At 36.6% G+C, this 17,900-nt stretch overlaps 1 protein-coding gene across 3 annotated transcripts in view; it reads right to left on the bottom strand.

Annotated features, from left to right (window-relative positions):
- The window catches only part of LOC150089350 (gamma-tubulin complex component 4-like), a 290,737-nt gene that overhangs the window by 233,351 nt on the left and 39,486 nt on the right, over window positions 1-17,900 (bottom strand). For all 3 annotated transcript variants that reach the window (XM_090389092.1, XM_090389086.1, XM_090389099.1), the window contains exon 4: window positions 16,801-16,857. In XM_090389092.1, coding sequence (XP_090245218.1) covers window positions 16,801-16,857 — 57 coding nt within the window. The remainder of the gene's footprint in view (window positions 1-16,800; window positions 16,858-17,900) is intronic.

Genomic DNA, 17,900 nt, shown 5'->3' with positions numbered 1-17,900 from the left:
TCCTAAGTTAAAGGAGTTGTGGGGGAAAAACATTTCCAGTTTAGCAGAGGAAGTTGTAATGAAATTGGAGGCAATTCTCAAACACATGACAAAACATTCCTACCATTATTTAAAAAAATGGTTTTCACCATGTTTTGAAGAATGGTAGGAATGTTGCAGTAAGCGCATTTAATCAAATGTGAGCTAATTTGAAAAGGACCATCAAAATATGAATGACGAATAAAAGTATGTTGTAAAAAAAAAAAATTATGATCAAATTATGATAAAAAAAATTATTATCATTACAAGAATACAAAATGGGATGACCTGTGAGACTTCTTTTCTTCTTTCTCCAGTCCAACTTTCCTAACAGTGAGGTAATTTTCCTTGGTGATTTTAATGTTCACAACTCCAGCTGGCTTCCGTTTTCTAGTCACACCGACCCAGCTGGTCGAGATGCTGAGGCTTTTGCAATTACTAATGACCGTGCACAGATTGTTCATTTACCTACAAGAATAACGGACAATCCTAATCATACAGCCAAACACTTGATCTTTTTCTCACAAACAACCCTTCTAAGTACACGGTCAAAGTGAGAGGTCCTTTAGGCACTTCATATCACAACTTGGTGAGTGTCTCTTCTCCAATGGAGCCTTTATCTCATGGCTATTCCCAACCTCGTGTTGTTTAGCATTACAAGAATGCAAAATGAGATGACCTGTGAGACTTCTTTTCTTCAGTCGGATTACTGTTTCAAAACTTCTGATGTCAACGTTTGCTCAGATCGTGTCAGTGAAATTATTCTTGCAGGAATGGAATCCTTTATCCCACACTCCACTTTAAAATCTCGTCCTTTATCTAAACCTTGGTTTTCCAATAAATGTGCTAAGGCTGTTCAAGAGAAGAATGTTGCATATCATAATTGGCTTGTTTCTAATTCTTCAGTTTCATTTTCTGCCTACACCAAAGCTCGCAACAATTGTAAAGCAGTTATTAATCAGTCCAAACTAGAGTTTGAACAGGCTAAGAGTAGAAAACTTGCTTCTTGCCCTAATGGTAGATGAGCATTCTGGTCTCTTGCCAAAGCTATTGGCTGCAACTTTTGTCCATCTCTGCTCCCACCTCTGTCCAAACCAGATGGTTCTGTTGTCACTTCAGCCAAGGACCTGCTAGCATCCCATTTTGTTTCCAACTCATGTATTAATGATCTTGGTAAAACACCTCCCACCATTCCCAACATGCTCCATTCAATGCCTCCTGTAGTCTTCCGTCAAAAGGATGTCAGAAAGATTTTGACGAATCTTGATACTAAGAAAGCTCCGGGTCCCGATGGTATTTCTCCACTTTTTTCTCAAAACCTGTGCTCCTAAACTTACTCCTATTCTCTGCTGCCTTTTTTCACTTTCTTATTCCAAAGGTGTTTTTTCCTTCTGCTTGGAAATTTGCTCATATCCAGCCAGTTCCTAAAAAGGGTGACAAATCTCTCCCATCCAATTATCGTCCTATTGCAATTACTTCTACTCTTTCTAAAGTAATGGAGAAATCAATTAACCGCCAACTCTTAAACTACCTTGAAACCTTCCATCTGATCAACGATCGCCAGTATGGATTCCATCAATGTCGATCCAGGAGGAAAGGCAATTATTTCTGAATTAGAATTTTGGATTGAAATTAAATTTTTTAGACTTGTATTTTTTTTTTTTTTTTATGATTAACATAACTATGTATTTTTAAAATAAAATACCAGGTCCCTAACTGCAGCAGCTTTTTCTTATAATAACTTTTTAACCAAAGTCAGGGGTCCCCAAACTGGGATATGAGAACCATGTCAAGGTTCTCATATCCCTTGATATCCTTGGTACAGAGAATATTTGGTAAATAACTATATTATGCTCTTGAAATATTTCAAAAGTAGTAGTGTTAATGAAAAGGTTGTGGAGTTGGAGAGAAAGAACAGTGAGGAGGTGGGGTGAATGGAGTGCTTTCGTACCCCAAATTTGGACTTTCATACATTGGCTGATGCAACATTTCCAAGCTATTGTTTGATAGCACTGCCTGTTGTCAGCAAAGCCAACAAACATTTAAGCTGTTTTTTCAAACAGGAATGTCAAATAAGTGCATGCAGGGCATGTGTGAGATGCACTGCCAACTTACAAAGCAAATATATACCATGTGAAGAAAAATACTGACTTTGAAAAAAAAAAAAAAAAAAAAAAAAGTAAATATATTCTGTAAAGAATTACATCACTCTACATGGTTTTTGATGTTTGTAAACTAATATGTTTTTAACTTAGTATTTTAAGCTGAGTTCAGATGTGTTATTTGTTTTTTTCTATCACATACCATTTTTTCACAAATCACTTAAGTTGACTTCATAAGTTTTATTATTAAATGTATTAAGTTAGTTGTAAATACTGGGAATTTGTAAACTTAATCTTCATACGTTAGCAACATGACTTCAGTCATTTGTTTCTTGACCTAGAAAGCTCCATGCAGCAGTGTTTATCAATGTGAGCTCAGTTTATTTTTGAGGTTATTGTGTCATATTTGTGCCAAATTTGCATCTTCATGCAAATGTTTGGACAATCCAAATTTATTCTGTTATATTTGTGGAAGTTATGTAGTCCTCAAGCAAAGACAAGATATTACAGAATTTGTAAAAAATGTGCATTGTGCTTATTTTGGAGTGAAACTTGATGACCAATATAAATAATGGACTCCACATAAACTTTGTCAAACCTGTGTTGAAGCATTGGGATTGTGGGAAAATGATAAAAAGAAGGCTATGGCATATTGTAATTCCTATTCCCATTTGTAGACAGGAGCCTACAAACTGTGATGACTGTTACTTTTTCTTAGTTAATGTAGAGGGACACAATGAACAGTAGGAATGTCAATGTGTATCTTAATATTCCATCTGCCATTAGAGCAGTCCCACAAAGAGATAACCTGCCAATTCCATGCCCTCCAATTATACTGAAGGATGTAGCAGCAGAGAGTGCTGAAAGTGAAGCTTCTGAAGGTGGGACTGAAGTCTAACATGCCTGGAGACATTGAGTCCAGTGCTCAACTGTTTTCACATCATGAACTCTGTGATCTGGTAACAGATTTATATTTATCAAAGGAATCTGCAGTACTCCTTGCTTCTATACTTATATCAAAAAATTTTCTAGCACATGGGACATTTTTTTCATGGTACATATGTAGAGAATGAAAATTAGTCTTTACTTTTCAGAGAATGATCCTATGGGTTTTTATTTTTTCGGTAATATAAATGACTTAACTGTTTAGGAATTAGTTACAATCCTACATAGTGGAGACTTTTTATTGACTCAATAAAGAGGACTGCAGAGGTGTGTTGCTCCAAAATGGAAATATATATGGGTCAATTCCAGTAGCATAACTCTGTGCATATGAAAGAAACATTTGAGAACTTGAAGAAGTTGATGACAATTATTAAGTATGAGAAAATGGTTGGTTGGTCTGTGCTGACATTAAAGTCATTTATATCATATGCATATAAATATATAGTAATTTATATCATATGCAATGCCAAGAAATATGCATATCATATTTCTTGGGCATGCAATCTTGCTTCGCTTTTTGTGTGACAAAAAAGGAGTAAGGACAGTCAAGGAGAAAGCAAGCACTGGGATGTCAAAATCTGGCCAAAGAGGGGCAGTTTGTTTCCTGGATCAAAGAACATAATTCATAAACCACTAGAAAACCTGAAAACTGTCCTCCTTCAAATCTTGCACATCAAACTGGGTTTGATGAATGCTTTAACTCAGGAAAGTCCCTGCTTCAACCACCTTTGTACTAAATTCCATTGATCACCCAAGAGAAGCTAAAACAAGGTATTTTTTGGACCTCAGACTGAGAGGGAACTTATGAATAAAGAAGAAAAACAGGCACGGATTAGGGTCTGTTGTTGAGCTTCTAAGGGAACAACAGAGATCCAGACTACAAGAATATAGTTGAAAATATGTTCAACAAACTTCAGAGAGCTGAGCTGCTACAGTGTCAAGGTACATTTTTCACACTCCCACATCAATTACTTCTCAGAAAATCTAGGAAATGTTAGTGAAGAATAGGGTGAGGGTCTTCAAATCCTGGGTGTTCAGATAACTAACCTGAAACTTTCTATGGCGTAATAAGTTTTGTATGAATTGGGGTAACTGACCTCTCAAACCAAAAGAATGAAGATCTTGAAGGACACCATATCTCCAAGTGGTATCAAAGGTGTTCTGAATATTGAGATTAACCATGACCAGGTTGTCTCCTTATGAGAGCATTGCAGACGTTTGTTTCTGCTTTGAATATCATGTCTAATGTGAACTGATTCTTTTGAAACCTGTACTGATTACTGTATTAGATTATTTTACAAATACTGATTACTGTTTAACAAATTTTTAATTTCCAGGAACCATGTTAGCCTGTGAACAATTTTTTTTTTCTAGGAGTTTGCCATCAGCTAGTCAGTGAAATCACCCTGTAATTATGTGGAAAGGTACAAGCCTTTCCTGGCTTCGAGAAAGCTAGGAAAATTGAGTAATGCCAGAAGTCTTGGTTACTATTTTCTAAAATATTTGCTTGTAGAAATTTAACAATGAGCTTTTTCCTTTGCTATTTAGTTGTTTTAACATTATGTACTAGACTCCATCTAGACCAGCACTACAGATTGTTTTATTGAGAGATTCTAAAAGTTTTGTTGAATGGCTAGTTGTATGGGTATGATACCATAGCAGAGAAGTTGATTTTATGGTGTCTACATAAAAAAACTGGATTGTAAGCAGATACTGCTGATATACAGGCAAATTATTTGGCTATGGTGTCTGTTATTTCTGGCAGTGAGGACAATTGCTGCCCTTTCCAGTTTGGCATTGAGGCTAGGGACTGCACGTATTTGCCATTAAGTGTTTGAATTTTCTTCCAGATGAGTCAGATATCTGTGTTATTTTTAATAACTGAAGCAAAACTAATCCAGGAATCTTTCCTTGCTTTTCTTCTTATTTGGCAGAACTTGGCTTTGAGTCTTTTAAAGTTAATACAGATACTAGTTGTAGTGAATTTGCAAAACAGATTCTAAGCTCTATTATTCCCCCTGTTTAGCATGCATATGTTCCTGATTCCACAATAATTGCTAGGTTTGCATTTTTCTAGCAAAGATTTTGGTAATTACAGAGGTAGCAGCTTGTAAAATCTGCTAGTTTGTTATATATTCAATCTTCTGTAAAATTTGCTGGTTGGTCACACGTTCAATGACATTATCTATGGGCTAGAATTGGACTATTTCATTGTGAAACTAAACACAAGGGGCATGTTCATTCCAGTGTGCCTTACAAAATTTCAAAGGGGGTGATGCAACTGAGGTGAGTTCACCTAGTTTAGAATTTGCAAAGAATCAGTAAATGATCACTATTTAGTCGGTGTTCAAGAATTGACCACTCTAGGCATATATGGTGGGAGAAGAGAGTGAAAGGTCTATTGCAGTCATGGATCTTGTATAAAAATGGAGACAGTAGGCTCACTAGTATTTAACAGGGTAAGTTGATAAGCACCAAGCAGGGATTCTATTACATTACTTCTCTTGTTCATTGTTGGAGATCCCCATAGTGGATGATGAGCATCGAAATCCCTGAGTAAGCAGAATGGATATGGCAGCTGATCTATTAGATTTTCCGTGTCATCTGAGAAGAAAGAGGAATTAGGAGGGAGAAATATAGAAGCGAAGTAAGAGTGATACTCTACCAATTGCAATACACACTGCCATTACTTTTAAAGGAGTCTGAAGAGAAACATGTTTGAATGGGACACTGTTTATATAACAAAAACTGCCACTTCTCCATGGGCTGGCAACTCAATACTCCTATCTCATCTGAAGGTAGTAGTAAAATTTTTAATTGTAGGACATACTTGTGAATCGAAATAAGCTTCCTGTAAGAATATGCCTGCTGGTGCATATCAATCAATAAGATCATGTAAATTGTACTTTGTATTCCGAAACCCTCTACTGAAGGATTCTTTCCATTATGGATATTTGGTTGTTTTTGATTCTGACTGCATTTTAGTTGTAAATTGCTTGCATCAATCTATCTTTGTTTTGTGTTTATTTTGATTTTATCATTGGAGGAACATCAGCTGGAATGGTAACTGGGATATAACTGGTTTGTTTGGTTGTTTGTTGCGAAGGTCACTGTTTGGAAAAAGAAAGCAAGGAACATGCCCAATTAGTAATAGATACATTTTGAAGAACTGATACATATATCTGAATACCACTCACTGAAAATATTGAGCAGCTAGCATATGTATACTCTAACCTGTTTTGTTTATTTGTCTTCTTACCTCTGAGTATGTGACTTTGTTCTCCACTTTATATTTCTGGATTTCTGATGTGCATTTAACAGTTTTATGCACCAACACACTCTGGAAAAAAAGAGCCTGGTCTCATTTAAACTCTGAAGCAAACTTAAGCAAAGGGGACAATCCGTTAAGACAAAACATCATCTTTATGTTCTGTGAAAGAATAGGGAAAAAAAATGTAATGGGAAATTTTTAAAGTCGGGAACCTTGATATATTAGTATTAGTAGTAGAAAATGATGCAAAAAAGGAAGCTTATAAAGTATCAGCAAAAAAAAAAAACAAAAAAAAAACTCCCACATTACCTGTCCTTCCCCTTCAAAAGTTTGCTTAGTTCTTTGAATTCATTCAAACTACCCACTTTCCACCACAACAGAGGAAGTTTGTTCCAACAAACAACCACCCCACTGGTTGAAAGAAAACACGTTTGACTTCTACACATCTGTCCTGCAACCATCCTTACTCAATTTTAATTTATGCCCCATCACAAGTGTAATATAAGCAAGAGAAAAAATGCCATCAGCATTGAGCTTGCTCAATCCATTCAAAGCCTTAACCACCTCAATCAGATCACTCGCAAGTGCCTGGTTGCCAGATGCTGCAATTTGCAGAACTAAAGCCTTTCTTGGTAAGACCACCATTTTGCTCCCTTCATCAAATTTCAATGCCCTTCTCTGCACCCATTCCAGCAAATCAATATCTTTTCTAAAATGAGGCCATCAGACCTCTGTGCAGTACTCAAGATGAGACCTAAAAATTCTCTTACAATGGAATATTCACCTTCTTATTCCTGCTGACAAGATTCTTGTATATCATTGACAAAACCGTGAGCTGTTCTGGCAGCTTGTCTGTATCGCTCAAAGAACATCACACTGGACTGCACAATTACCACCAGGTTTTTTTCATTTTCCTTTACCATGAGTGTAGTGCCACACAGCTGGTATGTTAATCTGGGATTACTGCTACCCATTCCTAGTACCTTACATTTGTCAATGTTAAACTTCAACTGCCATTTCTCAGTCCATTGGCCTAATTTTCTAGATCTAGTTACAGTGGCCTACTTTGATTATTGTCTTTAACCACCCTGCCAATTTTTCTATCATCTGTAAACTTAAGCATTAAGCCTGATATACTTTCATCAATATCATTAATAAGTACAGAAAACAACAATGGGCCCAGCATTCAACTCTGGAAGAACTCCACTAATAACATTAGTCCACAAAGATCAGTGTCTAGTAACATGCCCTTAATACCACACCATTACGATCTGTACAGCAGTCTTTTAAGCAAACAGTTTTTCTGAAATATTTCCTGAAATCCAAGTATACAGTATCAAAATTATTTTTTGCATCCAATCCAGTTCCTTTGTTATTCCATCATAATATCCAATCAGATTTGTCAAAGACAAGATCGCTCCCCAACAAATCCATGCTGTGACTGCAATATATAAATCATTCCTGTCTAGATGGTTCTGCATTACTTCTTTATCAGTGACTCCATAATTCCCTTGAAACAGAAGTTAAGCTAAATGGTCTGTAATTACTCATGTAACATGTTGATCTCCCTTTGTGAATTTGGGATACATTTGCTCATCTACAGTCCACAAGGACCTCCCCTGAATCCAAAGATACCCTCGTAATTATGGCTAAGGGTTTGCTTACCTACCTTACTGTCTCCCTTAATATAAGTGGATAGATCCGATTCATCCCAACTGCCTTTTTTGTTTAGCTTCAACAATTTCTCTTCCACTTTCCTCTCAGTTATCACAAAATCATTTTGCTCCCTGTTAAAGTTTGATAAGCTGCTGCCATCCTCATCATTTGTGAATGTAGATGCAAAATTCTTATTCAGTTTGTTGGAAACCTCAGCAAGATCATCAACAGTAAAACCACGGATATCAATTAGACCGATGTGATTTCTTCTATTGTTAACATAAGTAAAGAAGTCTTTGCTGCTTTTCTTTGCATTCTCTGCCAGAGACTTCTCTAGTCTGCCTTAATTTGACTAATCTCCTTTATAACTTGATTGCAGAATAGTTTCTATCTAACATAGGCTTCTGTATCACCTGATAATTATATGCATCCCATCCATTTTTCTTCTCTGCCACAGGTTTCCTTTGTTCAACTGGCATCCATTCAGGTCTATGCTTTGAATAATATTTCTTGGTTGGTACGAAATACTTAGTAGCTTCTATATTTACTTTCCTGAATGATTCCCATTTAGAATTTGCTGGTGGTAACATTGGCTTAGAGGGGAATAGGCAATCTGTGTGTCATCAGACAATACGTCTAAAACACTGATGGATCCAATATGGAGTTGGCTTTTTGGTCCATGAAGATATAAAAAACAACATTTTGGAATTCAAAAGTACATCACCAAGGGCATCAAGACTACTACTCAGGATTTCTAAGAGGTACAAGCTAAAGGTTATAATGATTTATGCACCAACATCGAGCCATTGTGATGAAGAGGTTGAAGAAATGTACACTGAAATTGAGAGTCTTCTAGATGAGCAGAAAACCCACTACACTATCATTATGGGGGACTTCAATGCTAAGGTTGGAAAGAGACAAAACAGCACAGAAAGGGGAACTATAAGAAATTTTGGAATTGGTGAAAGAAATGAAAGAGGTAAACGACATGTGGAATTTGCAGAATCTCGAGGAATATCACTAATGAACACTTTTTTCCAAGAAAAGGGTGAAACCAAAAGTGGACATGAAAAAGCCCAAATGGAGTAATAACTAATGAAATCGACCATCCTCACTAACAGAAGATATATCGTGAATGATGTTACCATCCTGAACAAGGTAAATGTTAGAAGTGATCACAAAATGGTAAGATGCACACTTGACATAGATGTAAGAAAAGAAAGAAAAAAAACTGACTGGAATAAATAATACGAAGGTCTTTGAGATAACAGAAGAGAAGAAAAAGCAGTATGTACTGGAACTTAGAACAAGTTTGAGCTTCTTCAGACTGTTCAGGACCAAGGTATCGATGAGGAATACTACACCTTTCTGAAAGTGATAAAGCCCAAGAAACCTATAGGTAAAAAGAAATCCAAAGAAGAAAAAATTAGTCAAGAAACATTTGTTATTATGAACTGAAGACAAATGAACAGCAAGATAAACAGTGACAAGGATAAAATTGAGTATACTGAGTTATGCAAAGTCATTAGAAAGAGACTCAGAGTGGACATAAGAAGATATAACACAAGAAAAGTAGAACAAGCATTAAAGGAAAAGAAAGAATTTAAATAAGCAGTCATGAGCAGTAATACAGAAAGACAAATGATACTGAAACATACTGATACTGAAACTGTACGTGTACTTATAAATAGCAGAGATGGCATAATTCATATAGCAGAAGACTAATAGAGAATTATACAAATACAAGAAGCGAGGGAATGATGCCAGCAGTGGGGAAGACAGATCACAAATTAGTAAAACATATGACATACTCAATATCCTTCCTGATGAGGTAGAATATGCAATGAAGAAAATGAAGAATCAGAAAGACCCAGGGGAAGATGAAGTTACTATAGAGGTGTTAAAATTGGGAGGAACAGACATGACACAGAAACTGGCAAGACTTCACAAAATGCATTAGAAAAGGCACGGCACCTAAGGAGTGTAATAATGCAATCATAGTTATGCTGCATAATTGGTCCTTGAGGTTGTCACAGACATTCTCTCAGACAAACCAGACAAGCTGTACTTGCCACCTGGGAGTTTAAAACGCTAATGAAACTGATATTCGGGTGGCATTCAAGTCAAGTGGACCCAATTTTGGCAAAGTCTGGATAGTCTGTGACAGCCAAATCCTCTGCTTGCACCTTCACGATGGTGGGACTGTTAGTAATCCTGGGTACAACCTCGATGCACAAGCTCACTGTGGGTGACCACCCAGGTGTGAACCAAAGCAGGGGTCGAGGTGTGGCACCCAAACCACCTGAAGGAATGCTGTCCCTCTGTGTTACCAGGCAATACTAGGTGGTAGATGACTCTCATCAACTGGTGCAATACCACCACTTTACTTATTGGAGGCTTGAAGTGGTGGAACCCATGTTTAGTCTCCAAAGCTAAGTTCCAGTCAACCCTTCCCTCATCTCTTCCATCATTCAGTATGACTGATGACTTTTGAGGTTATGTTGAACATCATGGGGAGATCAAATCTTCCTTACATTTCGAGGGTACAGCTCTAAAACGGTGTTCGCAGGCCAGCCGCTAGTTAGTACACCAGACCAAACCTATTGGTAACTCTTTAGGAGGTTTCCGGATTAGCTGGTGTATAATCTTGCTACCTCTACTCTGCCAGATAGTGACTGGAGGGATTCTGAGTAGTGTGTATGCAGGGGCATTGTGGAGGCCACATTATGTCAAGGATCTGGGTATATTCCTACCATGTGTATGCCATATCCAAAAATTTCATTACTTCATACAGCATGTTCCCCCCACTTTTTCTTACTATTGAATACACCATAAATTGTCAAACTAATAGAGTAAGCTTATCTGCAAAAAGATCTAAACCTCCCAAACACTTCCTAGTTAATTTCACAAATATACGTGGTCTCAATTCTAATCTCAACGATGTCCATTTCCATTTGCCATCTGCCAAACCCCATGTACTTTTTCTGACAGAATCTCTGTTATCAGTTGAGTCAACTGCTGCTCATCTCAGATGCCCACATTATTTGCTGTATGATTCCTTTCGCCTCAAAGGTGGTACGTGTGCATATGTCTGTTCCAATATTCCATGTCAGAGACATCGTAATTTGGAATCTCCTCTTTTTGATCTTCTCTGGCTTAAAATCTCTCTACCTCATTGTGTAAAATTCATCTGTTGTCTCTACAATTTTCCCTACTCCACTAATCACTTGGGCACTTTGACTTCCTCTCTTTGCAACTTGACTTTCTCCAGTACAACTTTCCTAACAGTGAGTAATTGTCCTTGGTGATTTTAATGTTCACAACTCCAGCTGGCTTCCGTTTTCTAGTCACACCGACCTAGCTGGTCGATGTGACTGACATGAGATTTCTTTTCTTCTTTTCCTTGGATGGATTACTGTTTCAAAACTTCTGATGTCAATGTTTGCTCAGATCGTGTCAGTGAAATTATTCTTTTAGGAATGGAATCCTTTATTCCACACTCCACTTTAAAATCTCATCTTTTATCTAAACCTTGGTTTTCCAATAAATTTGCTAAGGCTGTTCACAAGAGAAGAACGTTGCATATTGTAATTGGCTTGTTTCCAAATCTTCAGATTCATTTTCTGCCTACACCAAAGTTTGCAACAATTGTAAAGCAGTTATTAATCAGTCCAAACTAGATTTTGAACAGGCTAAGAGTAGAAAACTTGCTTCTTGGCCTAATGCTAGCCTAGCATTCTAGTCTCTTGCCAAAGCTATTGGCCGCAACTTTTTCCCATCAATGCTCCCTCCCACCTCTGTCAAAACCAGATGGTTCTGTTGTCACTTCAGCCAAGGATAAAATTGACCTGCTAGCATCCCATTTTTCTTCCAACTACTATATCAATGATCTTGGTAAAACATCTTCCACCATTCCCAATATGCTTCATTCAATGCCTCCTGTGGTCTTCTGTCAAAAAGATGTCAGAATGATTTTGATGTATCTTGATGCTAAAAAAGCTTCAGGTCCTGAAGGTATTTCTCCACTTGTTCTCAAAACCTTTTCTCCTAAACATACTCCTGTTTTTGCCGCCTTTTTTCACTTCCTTTCCAAAGGTGTTTTTCCTTCTACTTGGAAATTTGCTCATATCCAGCCAGTCCTAAAAAGGGTGACAAATCCCTCCCATCAAATTATTGTCCCATTGCAATTACTTCTACTCTTTCTAAAGTAATATAGAAATCAATTAACTGCCAACTCTTAAACTACCTATAAACTTTCCGTCTGATCACTGATCGCCAGTATGGATTCCGTCAGTGTCGATCCACTGGTGATATTCTGTTTTGTGTTACCCATTTATGGACAGATTCAGTGGAAAAGTTGGGTGAAGCACAAGCAATTGCTCTCGACATCTCAAAGGCATTTGATCTTGTTTTTCTGATAATAGCACATTGCATTCCACTTTCCATTTTGAGAAACCTTGCCCTGCTCAATTAGCTTCAACTTCTCGAATATCTGCTACCAATTCCTTAAATGCCCGATCTCCAAGTAATTCGCCAGTGGGGCAAAGACAACTTTGTTGATTTCAATCCTTCTAAAACTCAGTTTTGTCTTATATGCTTACATAGGAGCAGAAGAATCTCTTTTGTGAGATATTTGGTGACACTCCGATTTCTAGGCAAAATGGTATATCTCTTTTGGGGATTACCCTGACTTCTAATCTCTCTTGGCACAAGCACATTACAAATATTGCTTCCTCTGCATATAAAAAACTTGGTTTTCTCTTTCGCTCTTGGTGTTACTTATCTTCCAAACAGCTGTTCACTTTGTTCAAATCACAAATCCACTCTACCATGAAATATTGTTGCCACATCTGGGGGCGGTGCCCCCAAAACCTCTCTCAGGCTTCTAGATTACATTAGGAAGAGGGCAGTTAGGTTAATTAATGACTCATTTTATAGAGTCTCTCTCCACTCTCTATCTCATAGATAAATTGTTTCTGCTGCATGCCTTTTCTACAGATACTTCCACGGGCACTGTTCTTCTCAATTGGCTTCTATAATTCCCGCTCTCTCCCTCTCTCTCTCTCTCTTTCAAAACAGTCCAAACACGTGCAGCCACCAGCCAACATCAATTTACTGTCCAACTTCAACTCACAGAACAAACTTTTCACCTTCCTCGTTTATTCATTCAATTGCTGTTTTCTGGAACAACCTTCCTTCATACATATTTCCTGAAAATTACAGTCTACAGAGGCTCAAGTCTAATGTCAACAAATATCTTCTTTCGTCTTCTCAACCTCCAACCCAAGCACAGTACTAAGTACTATAGGTTCTAATACCTCTCGTATTTGGGGTTTTCATAAAAATAAATTAAATAAATGAAAAAAATAAGAAAGGAGATAAATCAGAAATTGGAAATTATAAACCAATTAGCTTGTTGTCCCACATCCAGAAGTTGTCCACAAGGGTCATTACTAACAGATTAGAAAGAGCATGCTGGCAATCAACTGAAAGAGCATGCTGGCTTTAGAACAGGATTCTCAACTATGGATCACCTTCACGTAATATCACGGCTAATGGAGAAAGCAAATGAACATTATCAGTTTCATTACCAGTAACATTATCAGTTTCCCACTGCATAGAATTGTTATGTTGTTTGTTATTTGGTTTATAGGAGCATTAGCAACTAAGGCCGTATTGCTGCGGGGATATGCGGTGGTCATTCCCTGACCTTTCTGCATCCTCTGTATTTGGTTGTCACAGGCTTGAACCCCAGTCTAATCAAGAAGCATGTGCTACGCACTGCTGATCCTGCCCATCTGGCTACGGAGGTGCCCACTGCATAGAATTTAAAAATTGTCTGAGATAACTGTAGCCACTCTTATGAAAGCAAAAGCCAAAATATACAGGTAATAGACTCAATGGGTCCTTTACCTGCATATTCTTAATGAATGAAGAATCACTGCTGATAATAATCAAGAGTATTACTTCCCCTTGTTGCCTCTCTAAAATTCTACTTTACAAAAACACTCGTCCAATAAATCCACAAAAATCTTGCCAATGTGCAAGTGACCAACTCACAAGTTCCAGTCAATATCAGGAAAATTACCTTCTGCATGACAAATGATTTACTGGCCCAATCTATTTCTCTGTATAGTTGTTTGTTATACTTCACAGTCATTAGGAGGACTATAATGCACTCCTATTCTCATTTTTGTTTTCCCAGTGCTTATGTCAGTCACACCAAACTAACTTAACACTACACAGGCCATCCAAAGAGGTGCTACACTCATCATTCAACATTGTCTCAATGTAGCTAAGTAGTCAGCAGTGAGAGTGCAGTAGCACACGCTCTTTGAGTGTTGGCAGTCACAGACTTGCTGTGGTTCACACCTGTAATTGCTAAATACAATTAACGAGTGCATTTATGATTTACTGTAAACTCCTCTGATCTGGCGGTCATGCCGGCGTATAAACAAGAACATTCTTGTTATATACTTGCATATGGATACAGCATTCCTTGCATTGTGTTAAAATGACTAGTGAGAGAGCAACTTAAATTTATGCTTGAACTCTAATCTGTTTGTATGTGCCATACAAACAGATTTTTGATTTGATCCCTTGCCTAATGGAATTTTCCAGTGAATGCTTACACAGCCAATTTAGTTATGAATTGGCTGTGTAAGCACGTGTTTTCTATTGAGATGGCTAATGTGTTTTCTACTAAGATAAATGATATTTCATAAAGGCGATATTTGCAAAATTCACAGCAATAATATTTTGAATTATCCATTCAGGATGAATGTGGGCAAGCTGTGCCTATTTACAACTGTGTATAGAAAAATGCACAGGACATGTGCACAGGACAGTTCACCAGTTATGCTACATATTGCACACTGGCAAAAAAGAACAGTACAGCATAAGTTTTGAAGGATAGAGCCTGGTCCCGCACTTTTAAGTGTATCAATGACTTAGCCTTATTGTGCCATACAAGTGTACTGAATAGGGTGATAGAAGGAATAAGGCTGGCAAGGTGTGAATTAATCTGAGTGTATGTGGTTTCCCCATATTAGATAAATATAAAATATTGGCTTGAAACAAGTTTCCACAACAGGGATATACCCCTCATATCAACACACCCTACATACTATTTTACTCAAGGCTAACAGAAATGACAGCGCTCTGAAATGTTATAAAATTCAATGTAGATAGCTTCTGGAGGGATTCTAACAGGCTATCTACCCCTTTAATTAAACCCTCCAATCAGTTCTGTAAAAACGAACATCTACTCAAAGACTTCAATGCTATCAGGTTTTGTGCTGAAATCTAGTTCTTGAGGGAATGAGAGATACCATTTATAGTTGTAATTTTCTATCATACTCTAATGAATTGATGGAGATTGAGCAGCAGCTGATTTATAAAATTAAATGTTAGAATTATGGAGCGAGCAACACTGGTGAGACTAAGAGAAAGGAATAGTAGGAGAAAACAAGTTGATGCCATTATCAAACATGAATTATGGTTTAGCTACAGCAGAGTAAATGTAGCAAGAGGACAGATGTCACCAAAGCAATCGTTACTGACCAAAGAATGATGAAAAAACACCAAATTAACAGCAATACTACTACTGATTACTGGCAATTCCACATGAGATTTACTATGAATACAGACAGCAGAGTTTGTAATCACCCTATGTCTGAGCCTCTTATGTTGCACTTTGACTCACAGTGATAGAAAAAAGGGAATGACAAGTGGAGAGAATACACATGAAAATGCATTTTCAAATGCCACTACAATGAGATCCCTGTTTGTATTTAGTTGATAAAGACAGTATTCAATTGTCAAAACCTTCTAAAATACTGTGGTTTTAGCATATGTTTTATATGTATTCACTGGCATTATTAATTTATTAACTGGATTTAGTGTGCATATAGAGAATTTTAATTGATTTTATTGTCAGTATGTGATTTATTAAAATTATATTTACATTGTACCTGATTAACTTACTTATTGTACAGTCCAAAATATTCACTCACAGTTTAGTCAGTGTAACACAGAACTCTATACATAATATCTTTGTTACATAGAGAGTTCTTTTTGTAAACAACTATGATTACACAACATTGTAACTTTAAAAAAGTCTATATGCATGGCAATCAATATTCAAGAAATATCAAATGGCATGCTCTCCAAGGCAATGAGTATTTTACAGTGGGAAAATCACATTTTCTTTTGAAAGGCATTTTCATTACCATAACAGAAATTGAGAGAATGGAAGGTATTTTCATTAGAGTGAAATAAATTGAAATTGAGAGAGAATGAAAGGTATTTTCATTACAGAGTATTTATTTGATCAGGGTTATTAAATGATGAAAGGGTTGTAATAACGTCTGGTATCCTTTAAATAGCAGGTTTGCTCTTTTGGTGATACCATTTACTTAAAAGTAAGACAATACCAAAACAACTTTCTTGGTAACATAGTTTGTTCTGTTTGATCATTATAACTATTGCATTTAATAAACCTGCTGGCCACAAGACAAGAAAAGATGAGAACGTTTCCAAATTTTTCATAATTCTGAAAAAAGCTAAATTAAAAATTACCTATTTCATAATTCTGAAAACTTGCCAACCTACAAATATTATTAAAAGCAGATTTTTTAAAAATAAGTTGTTTTAAAACTTATAAAAAATATATCGATATTAAAATTAAAGTTCTCCAAAATAATAATATAGTACACTAGAACTAGCTTTTTGCATTTATGGTATATTAAGAAATTTTCATATTATGTTTGGTTGGAATTATCATCACAAACTAAAATTCAAAATTACCTTGTGTTTTTTCACATACTGTACTAACTCCATTAGTGCAGGAAACAGAAGATGATACTAAAGAAAAATACTATGTTAAAATAATAACCAATTCAATTATCCATTTTTGTTACATTAAATTTTGGTTTATTTTACAAATATTCAAAAAACTGCAATCAATCAGTATAGAGTACATGTTTTAAAACTGGCTGCTTATTTAAATCAACATGAGAAAATCGAAACCATTCATCAAAGATTAAAATCATTAATAGGTCCATGGAGCATGGGCAATGAAATCTAAAGTGACATTTCAGTTCAGCACTATGAACAGCTAATGCCCTCGTGTGGTAATCTTTCGGACCAATTCTGGTTAAACATCCTTATGCCTTATTAGAGAATATTCACTAACAGGAAACTGATTTTTTTTCCCTTTAATCTTTGTTAAAGAAAGGAAAAATTAAAGCAAGTTAATGTAGTGTTTTTGCAGCATTACAGAAACTAGCTGCATAGAGCAATTTAGCATTACCATTAGTAGAGGCATTTGATGCAAGAAAGCAAGCTTATACAGCATCAACAAAAAAAAAAAAAAAAATCCCATTTCACCCATCCATTTACCCCAAAAGTTTGTCTAATTCTGCCTTGAATTTATTTAAGCTGTCAACTTCCACAACGGCAGATGGAAGTTTCTTCCAGCAATCGACCCGCCATTGGCTAAAGGAAAATTTTCTGCACATCAATTCTACAACTGTCTTTCCTCAATTTGAATTTATGCATGCGCAGAGCATAATCTAAGCAAGACAAAGTAAGAATCCCTTCAGCACTGAACTTGTTAAAACAATTCAAGGCCTTATACACTTCAATCAGATCACATAGCAGGTGCCTGGTCCAGACACTGCAATTTAGTAGTAGTAGTAGTGGCATGTGATGCAAGAAAGCAAGTGTATGAGCTTATGCAGCATCAGCAAAAAAAAAAAAAAAAAAAAAAATCACACCATTCCCTCCAAATGCCTGTCCAGTTCCTCCTTAAATTTATTCAACCTGTGAACTTCCACAACGACAGATGGAAGTTTGTTCCAGCAATCAACCACCCGCTGGCTAAAGGCAAATTTCCGCACATCTAT

The sequence above is a fragment of the Mastigoproctus giganteus genome, chromosome 2 (assembly GCF_048544385.1).
Source record: "Mastigoproctus giganteus isolate SK-2022 chromosome 2, ASM4854438v1, whole genome shotgun sequence".
Lineage (NCBI taxonomy): Eukaryota > Metazoa > Arthropoda > Arachnida > Uropygi > Thelyphonidae > Mastigoproctus > Mastigoproctus giganteus.
The sequence above is the reverse complement of the archived record's forward strand: the minus strand, read 5'-3'. Positions and strand labels throughout refer to the sequence as shown.